Source organism: Otolemur garnettii, unplaced genomic scaffold (assembly GCF_000181295.1).
Source record: "Otolemur garnettii isolate 467f Iridium unplaced genomic scaffold, OtoGar3 scaffold00039, whole genome shotgun sequence".
Classification (NCBI taxonomy): Eukaryota; Metazoa; Chordata; class Mammalia; order Primates; family Galagidae; genus Otolemur; species Otolemur garnettii.
The window spans coordinates 3,488,901-3,498,555 of record NW_003852434.1 but is presented as its reverse complement, the minus strand read 5'-3'; the positions used below and the strand labels follow the sequence as shown (position 1 = coordinate 3,498,555).

General features: G+C 38.4%; 1 protein-coding gene and 1 pseudogene across 1 annotated transcript in view; both read left to right on the top strand.

Moving 5' to 3' along the window:
• PTPN13 (protein tyrosine phosphatase, non-receptor type 13) overlaps nucleotides 1-9,655 on the top strand; it is a 215,239-nt gene that overhangs the window by 197,459 nt on the left and 8,125 nt on the right. Inside the window, exons 41-44 of the mRNA XM_012805304.2 lie at nucleotides 2,566-2,669; nucleotides 5,062-5,210; nucleotides 6,901-6,991; nucleotides 7,815-8,152. Coding sequence (XP_012660758.1) covers nucleotides 2,566-2,669; nucleotides 5,062-5,210; nucleotides 6,901-6,991; nucleotides 7,815-8,152 — 682 coding nt within the window. The remainder of the gene's footprint in view (nucleotides 1-2,565; nucleotides 2,670-5,061; nucleotides 5,211-6,900; nucleotides 6,992-7,814; nucleotides 8,153-9,655) is intronic.
• LOC100959334 lies at nucleotides 5,647-5,933 on the top strand (annotated as a pseudogene).

Genomic DNA, 9,655 nt, shown 5'->3' with positions numbered 1-9,655 from the left:
TGCAAAGACATTTCTATAAGAGAATATTCTTTTAGAATATTACTTACTATAAATAGTTTGTAATACCCTAATAGAGACAACAAATTAGGGAGGTACTCATGCAATGAAATACTAAGCAGCTGTCCAAAAGAATGAGATAAAAGGGAATGTGATGGAAGGCTCTGCAGAATACATCTTGCAAACAAAGGATAGCTGCCCTTCAGGAATTCAACAAACTTAAGATTCAAATACTAAAACAGGCTCAGTGCCTGTAGCTCAAGTGGCTAAGGTGCCAGCTACATACACCAGAGCTGGCGGGTTCAAAACCAGCCCAGGCCTGCCAAACAACAATGAGGGCTGTGTAGGGATGCAGTACCCCATGCTAAGACGTGGCAGTTTAGCTTCATGTGCTCCCCACAGAAAATGGCTCTGAGATGGAGTTCTTTTCTCTGAGGACTTGCCTAGGTCTGCAGAAATGCAGAAACATCCTCAGTTCTCACAAAAGAATAAACCGGAGGGCCAGGCCTGGGTTGCAGCTGGAAGCTGGAACACCTGTCGAGGCACTGGGCTGTGCTCTGCTCCTCTTCCGTCATTAATATTATAATCACTTGTTTCGGTTTAGGGAAAATGGGCTAACAAGAGCAGACAACCTGGCTCCCTTATGTTTTAACCCCAAACAAAATTAATTGTATGTGTGTTCATCAGCGATTGTACTGAACTGTAATGTTAATGGCAGTTTCCTGATCTTACTTCACTTCACTTCACTTCTTTTTACCTGTATTGAATTCTTACTGAATGTTTGAGAGTATATAAGATAATCAGTAAAGTTGGGCAGGGTTGTTGTGCCAGATTGAGCCTCAACCTCCCTTCATACCAGTCATTCTGCCTGCAGTTTCCTCTCTCTGTGTCAGGGAACAGAGGGCTCCAGGGAACACCAACATGGCTGCAACCAAAAATTAGCTGGGCATTGTGGCAGGTGCCTGTAGTTACAGTTACTTGGGAGGTGAAGCAGGAGAATGGCTTGAGCCAGGAGTTGGAGGTTGCTGTGGGCTGTAATGTTACAGCACTCTACCCAGGGTGACAGCTTGAGGCTCTGTCTCAAAAATAAAATAAAATAAAATAACATAGAATACTAAAACAAAGATAAAATTTTAAAAATTAAAAGTAATACAACAGTAGAAAATAATACAGTATAAAACCATTACAGTATAACAACTATTAATATTTATATAGCATTATATTAGGTATTAAAAGTGATCTAGAGATGATTTATAGTATATGAGAGAATGTATGTATGTATGTATATGCAAATGCTACACCCTTTCATATCAGATACTTGAGCATCGACAGGGTTTGGTATCCACCAAGAGTTCTGAAATCAATCCCATACAGATACCAAGGGATGGTTATTTAGAAAATAGAATCATTATTGCTTCTAAGCCTTTTGGCTAAGATCAAGTGTAGAAAATAGAATCAACCTCATGCATGCAGAGTTTGCAAATTAAGTGTTCACCATGACCCGCAGTGAGTTGGAGTAGAGAGAAACATCCATCACAAAAGCCGTGTAATTGTAGCCCAGTTGACATTTGGGGAGTGTTAGTCTGTGTCCTGTCTTGATGATGTCCTAAGGTCCTCAGTGCACTCTGCTTTGTTCTCCTGAGTATCAGAAAGTGAAAAATGCATTCAGGCTTTTCCATAATCCTTGTCATCTCCCTTAGAACTAAACTCCCACCTAGTTTCTCTTTTCTACCCATCTACCTTCACCAGGGATGGCATCTGCTGTGTACTAAGCAGCTGTTCAAAAGAATGAGAAAGAACAATGAGAACTGTACAGACTTGCATTACATGAAGTGAGTGCCCAGGGACAGGAGTGTCCTTCTGGCTTTCAGTTGTAGCAAATGACTGTGTTCATCCACAGGGACTTCTTTAAATTAAGTTGCATCCATATGATGCAATAGTGAGTTGGCAGCTATTGAAAAGAAAGAAGGAAGAGCTAACCTCAGATACAATTGTCTCCTATCTACATTGAAAGATAGAATCAAAACTATCACCTTCTCCATCCTAAAAGAGACTCCTTCAGTCTAACGTTTAAAGACTTAGGATCTGTTTGAGAGTAAATTTAAATCCATGTTAAACTATTCTGTTCCTCAGTTCAATTTACATCTACCAATAACGGTTAAGAATTGTGGATTTGTAGCCGGGCATTGTGGCGGGTGCCTATAGTCCCAGCTACTTGGGAAGCTGAGGCAAGAGAATCACCTAAGCCCAGAAGGTGGAGGTTGCTTTGAGCTGTGACGCCCGGCACTCTACTGAGGGCGATAAAGTGAAACTCTGTCTCTTAAAAGAAAAAAAAAAAGAATTGTGGATTTGACCTGGTTCTTTGTACCCTCAGTGAATCTCCAACAATAATAATATATATATTAAAAATAAATAAAAAAAAGAATTGTGGATTTGGTTTTTTAAATCAAATAATGTATTTTAAAATACTATAACAATTGTAGAGAAAATAATTCAAAGCCACAATATTTAAGTTTATTTTGAGGACAAAAATGGACAAAATATTACACATATATTTTGTTGTCATAGCTTAATTCAGAAGTCACGAGAAAGGAAGACTGATGATGACGAAGTAACGTGGGGAAGTGATGAATCGCCAGTAGAGAGAACAAACAACGAAGATTCTGATAAAGGCAAGAACTTTACTAGCAGTTTTTTCCTCAAAAACTATGGATAGGAAAGCTAAATGTTTAAAAATGACAATTTTCAGAATTATGTGGATGTGATATTCTAACATATATGTACATTATTTTGGTACACAAAGTTAAATCACTTAGACAAACGTCAACATTCATTTATATGACTAGATATTACTGGAAGCCTAAAATTCTCAGTGACTGGGAGTAAAACATATATATAAATTTTAAACACTTTCAGTGGAAACATGAATTCACAATTTTCCTATCTTGGAATGAGAAGTCAAGGGGCACATTTTATTTATGTAAAATAGATAGAATCACTCAAAGATAAGGAATAATGATTATCCTTAAATTCCCAACCTCACCTTTTGAAATCAAGAGATAAAGATTTGGTCTGTTCTATTACTGCCTTTTCATTTTATTACCGAACCAGAGAGAAAATAAAATTCTACCTAGGGTTTTATTTATTTTGCATAAGGAAATGTTATATTAATATAATCAAAGGACATGGTTTTGTCTTCTGAAGTGTTTGTTTTTAAAAGAAATCAACAAAGTTGAATTAATGTTCCTTGACTTAGGTAGACTATTAGTGTATGCATGATGCTCTTACCCAGCACTGCAGCAAATACTCATCTATCCAGGCTTTGAGCTCCTATTGCATTCAATTTATCTCAACTGCAAAAGCTGACAGTCATTTCATATGAGTAAATTTTTTATTTCCAACTAGCCTTTGCCCCAGCTACATGTTAAACTTCTTAACGTGCCTTGTACCGCAGTGCTTAGCATCATTGTTGCCTGACATTAGCTACATCTTCAGAATGCTTTAATCAGGCTCGGTGCCTGTAGCTCAAGCCGCTAAGGCACCAGCCACATACACTGGAGCTGGCAGGTTTGAATCCAGCCCAGGCCACCAAACAACAATGACAACTATAACCAAAACATAACCAGGCATTGTGGCAGGCGCCTGTAATCCCAGCTACTTGAGAGGCGGAGGCAATAGAATCACTTAAGCCCAAGAGTTGGAGGTTGCTGTGAGCTGTGACACCACGACACTCTACTGAGGGTGACACAGTGGGACTCTGTCTCAAAAAAAAAAGCTTTAATCAACTAATAGACAAAATTAAAACTATGCTTATGCAGGCTCTAGCAAAAACTTTCTCCTTCTAGTTTTTTCTAGGATAATAGTTGCCTTTTGTTAAAAGTCATTTCCATAGAGCAGATACTAGATTAGACCCATAGCTCTTCTAAGATACTTGTTTGACTCAACTCCTGAAGAACCCAAGGGAATTTTTCATTTGCTTGGAGAAAACTATCAAATGCCAGAACTGCCAGCACTAAATGCCAAAGTTGGGTGGTGAGGAGAGAAATCATTGTTCCTAGAGCAATCTCCCATGGTAAGAAGTTTCTGAAGTCTCTCTCTCCATCTTTTCCCATGTGGATAGAAGCTAATTTAAGTACTAAATAACAACAGGACTAGATATTTTCCTCATTATAACAATGCCATCTGAGTCAAGAGAAGCAAAAAAGGTTTTGTAATCTATAGTATATATGTGTATTGTGTGCTCATGCTTATCATGTATTTAAAACATCATTAATTATCATTCTATCTATTTTACATAAATAAAATGTGCCCCTTGACTTCTCATTCCAAGATAGGAAAATTGTGAATTCATGTTTCCACTATGGACCCCTATGACTGGTGGGTCATAGGGGTCCATAGTATAAAAACAGATTAAGAATTCAAAAAAAAAAAAGAAGCAAAAAAGGAGCAATATAAACTCCTTTAGAAACTGTAAATAAATGAGAGTCAAAAGCCTTAAGAACTTCTGAGCAGCCAGTGAATTGTCGCCTTAAAAGTTGGGTACATTGGTTCAGCACCCATAGCACAGTGGTTACAGTGCCAGCCATAGACACTGAAGGTGGCAGGTTTGAGCCTGGCCCGGGCCAGTTAAACAACAATGACAACTGCAACCAAAGAATAGCCAGGCATTGTGGCAGGTGCCTGTGATCCCAGCTACTTGGGAGGCTGAGGCAAGAGAATCGCTTAAACCCAAGAGTTTGAAATTGCTGTGGTCTGTGACACCACAGCACTCTACTGAGGGCAACATAGTAAGACTCTGTCTCTAAAAAAAAAATTAAAAATCGGGCACATGAGTCACACCACCACAAAGATTTCCCTGTGTTGATTGTGTTTGTCAGCATACCCATTCCTATTGTCTATTGCCTTATTCCTATTGCCTTATTAATCTAATTTTGTCATATTTAAAGATTCCCCCTTTGTAAACATAGATAAGGTAAGAGTAGCTGAAGTCATTTCATGTATCCGTCAAATATGTTTTGGGGGGAATGATTTTTTAAGAATCAGTTGCTGCTGTCTTTATGTTAGATCACCCATTTCTGTCAAACGAGGAGCTTGCTGCCCTCCCTGTCGTCAAAGTGCTTCCCGCTGGTAAATACACTGGTGCCAAGTTGAAATCAGTCATTCGAATGTTGCGGGGTTTACTAGATCAAGGAATTCCTTCTAAGGAGTTGGAGGTAAGTGACTTCTGACAATGGTTCTCTCTCAAACAAAGTTTATGGACTTATTTGTAAGGAAAATTTATCTTTACTAACTCAAGATTAGGAGAAATTTTGAAAATGTCTCTACTACATTCCAGTTCTACCTTCCAACTATAAAAGTACCAACTTATCATACTTAATTTTTCTTATTAGGATCCTAATAATATTAATTTAAAAGGATCACATTAACTACTTAAAACTTAATGAAAATTTTTGAAGATTATACTCCCTGGTTCATCTATAAGGAGCCACCATGCCTGGCAACATCTCTATTTCTTAACACTAAAAAACAGCAGCTACGACCTCTGCCACCTCATTCTTCTGCTGCTCCTGGTGGTGCTTGTGTGCTTGTTCAGTGCAGACCTGGTACCTCTTTTGTGACGTGGCAGCTGAGGAGACTCGGGTGCTTGCTATGGCAGATGAAAAGCCTAAGGAAAGAGTCAAGACTGAGAACAACAATACATAAATTTAAAGGTGACAGGACAGGATGGTTCTGTGGTGCGGTTTAAGATTAAGAGGCATACACCACTTAGTAAACTAATGAAAGCCTATTGTGAACGACAGGGTTTGTCAATGAGGCAGATCAGATTCTGATTTGATAGGCAACCAATCAATGAAACAGACACTCCTGCACAGTTGGAAATGAAGGATGGAAATATAATTGATGAGTTCCAACAGCAGACAGGAGGTGTCTACTAAAGAGGGGACCTGCTACTTTACTCCAGAACTCTGTTCTTATAGACCAAGATGACATTCTCAATTAGAAAACTGCAAACTACTACAGTACAGTTTTCTCTATTCTTTTCATTTTCCCCTTCTCTATTCCTTTATTGTACATAAAGTAACTGCTGTATGTGCACAAGCATATTGCAATTTTTTTAAACTAAATGGCCAGAGATATGTTTTGATTGACATCAGATGGAGATGGGTTGGGGAAAAATACTGGTTCTGGGAAAATACCCCCTCTTATCCATTCGTGACATGCTCATCTGCTCTTATCTTTATATTCCAGTAAGTTATTTTGCTCTCACTGTTTTAACAAAACAACAACATGAAAAACCTTTCATACCTTATTTAATTGGAGAATTTTAATATTTTCATTTATCATTGTTAAAGCCAAGGACAATTTTGTAACTTTTTTATGCGTAGCTGTTATATGTAAGGCAATCTGTCTTTTAAGTAGGGATAAATTACTCCTAAAAAAAAAAGGAATCCTGGCTCGGTGCCTGTGGCTCAAGTGGCTAAGCGCCAGCCACATACACCCAAGGTGACGGGTTCAAATCCAGCCCAAGTTGCCAAACAACAATCATGGCTGCGACCAAAAAATAGCCAGGCATTGTGGCGGGCGCCTGTGGTCCCAGCTACTTGGGAGGTGGAGGCAGGAGACTGGCTTGAGCCCAGGAGGTGGAGGTTGCTGTGACCTGTGAAGCCACGGCACTCTACCCAGGGGGACAGCTTGAGGCTCTGTCTCAAAAAAAAAAAAAAAAAAGAATGAATCCTAGATATTTTACCCTTTAAGTCAAGCATCTTGTTGTTTAAATAAACTTCTTGTTTAAAAAAAAAATCAGCAGCTAATTTCCACCCTATACATTTAAAGCATTTGCAGATAGTACTGAATTACTGCTTATTTCAACAAATTTAACTTTATTGCCATTTTTGCTTATAGAATCTTCAAGAACTAAAACCTTTGGATCAGTGTCTAACTGGACAGACTAAGGAAAACAGAAAAAAGAACAGATATAAAAATATCCTTCCATGTAAGTTTTTTTATTATTATTATTAAATCATAGCTGTGTACATTAATACTATCATGGCCATGTAAGTTTTAATTTTATTTCAAGTTGAATATGTGCTTAATGTAATTTAAACAGATTTAACATTTCTATGCCAGTTTAACCAACCTATCCCTCACGCAAACATGTGCATAACACACATTCAGAGATTTGCATCGGTAAAAAATAAATGTAGATATTTAATATGAATTCCCTTTTAAATTATATGTATTCTGAAAATTAATTATTCTTAAATATGTTAAGATATTCCTGAATTTTTACTAGCTTAGTATTAAAGATTAGTGATGCCTTATCATTAATTTTAAAGTCTTTTGTAAAAAAAGTATGAGTTGGCTTCTGGATAAGTATTTTTTTTTTTGTTTGGATTCTTATATCACAGTCACCATCCATTTCTTCCACTGATTTTTAGAGAAGTGTCTACAGTGATTAATTGCTGTGCCTATGCATGTACATACATGTGCAATGGTACCACATACTATATTACATTTTGAATCATTGCAGATACCAGAAGGAAATACAAGCAATTATTTTTACCATGTTTTATCCATTTCTCCAACCAACAGTGTAATATTTTTAAGTTATGTATGAATATATGTAGCCCAGTAGTTCAAGGCCAACATTGGCGACATAGCAAGAACCCACCTCTAAAAAACAATAATAAAAATGGGAGGGAAGTGTTTGTGATTTCATCTGTGATTATGAGGAATTTCTCAAGCTATTTTGAAGTCTCTTGTATAAAATGCATAACTAATATAGACCACTCTGATTTGTGGTGGGGAATTCACAGATGATGCTACAAGAGTGCCTCTTGGAGATGAAGGTGGTTATATCAATGCCAGCTTCATTAAGATACCAGTGGGGAAAGAAGAGTTTGTTTACATTGCCTGCCAAGGACCTCTCCCCACAACTGTTGGAGATTTCTGGCAGATGATTTGGGAACAAAAATCCACAGTGATAGCCATGATGACCCAAGAAGTAGAAGGAGAAAAAATCAAATGCCAGCGTTATTGGCCTAACGTCCTAGGCAAAACGACAATGGTCAACGACAGACTTCGGCTGGCCCTTGTGAGAATGCAGCAGCTAAAGGGCTTTGTGGTGAGGGCAATGACCCTAGAAGACATTCGGGTAAGCAGATTTATCTTTCCATTTAGCCAAGCGTGTCTTGGACTGGATTCCAAGGCTGGCATATTCCAGGCCTAGAAGCTTTCTGTGATTATACCAATGTTACTTCTAGAAAGACAGTGACTTCCTGGTGGCCATTGCTATGGAACTATTCTTTCTTTGTATAAGTTGAAGTGTGACTCTATTCATGAATTCTGCCAGATGGTTTCCTCTAATATGTACTGTATTAAAATAAAGATGAAAGCATAGGACTTTTAATGTGATCATTCATCATCCTTTGCTTACTGGTAACACATAATGGCTCAGAAGCTACCTTTTAGAAACTGTTGTTTGTTTTGTTTGTTTTGTTTTGTTTTGTTTTTTTAAGGTCAAACCTCTAAATAAACTCAATAAAACTTTTCTAAAACCCTGGGCGGCCCCTGTGGCTCAGTGGGTAGGGAACTGGCCCCATAGACCGAGGGTGGCGGGTTCAAAGCCAGCCCCGGCCAAACCGCAACAAAAAAATAGCCAGGCTTTGTGGCAGGCGCCTGTAGTCTCAGCTACTCGGGAGGCTGAGGCAAGAGAATCGCCTAAGCCCAGGAATTGGAGGTTGCTGTGAGCTGTGTGACACCACGGCACTCAACAGAGGTCTCTAAAAAAAAAGAAAGAAAACTTTCTAAAAACCTATTAAGTAGAAAATATTCCTTCATTAAGACATATTTAGGTATATTTGAATAATTGTAGCATAAGCAGTTGTCATTCAGGTAATTCATACTGAATTAATTGCAGCTGAATCAGGTAAGTGATCACACCTTAAGTGAAGCTGCTGCTGTTTCCTAACCTCCCACACTCCCTCTCCTTACTGCACTCCTGCCCCTGGAAATCCTAGTTAGTTGTGAGTGGAGTGTTTCCTATTGGAAGTTACAGGGTGATTTTACTTCTACAGAAACAAAGCACATCAATTCAATTCTATGGGGGTCATGTAAACATAGCCTGAGATTTCCTTCATGATTTTGGATTTGTGATTTTACAATATATTAAAATTTTTAATCTCTTTATTGATTTATACTCTTTTTATTGATTCACCTATTACTTAGTCTGGCGCAGTTGTTCATTATTACTCAAATGATTTGTTCCTTGAATCCACACATTTTTACAGAGCTCAAACCCTGTTATGGGCTCCAGGGATTCAGCAGTTAACAGCACAGACAAAGGAAATTCCTGGCCTTAAGCTCCTTAGGGAGCTTACTTTCTAATGAGAGATGCTAGTGTAGATAGTGCTGTAGAAAAAACACAGCAGGGGAGGAAGGTTGGTTGGGGGAGAGTGAGAAGTGTCTATAATTTTCAACAGAAGTGAGGGAGGGCCTTATGGGGAAAAGCTGAAGGAGTTGAAGGAGCAATGGAGGGGTATTGGGAGCAAACTGGCCATTCACAAAGAGAAGTGCAAAGGCCCTGAGATCAAATTGTGCCAGTGTATTTAAAGGACCACAGAGAAGGCCATTTGGCAGGAGTCAAGTGTCGGGGGGG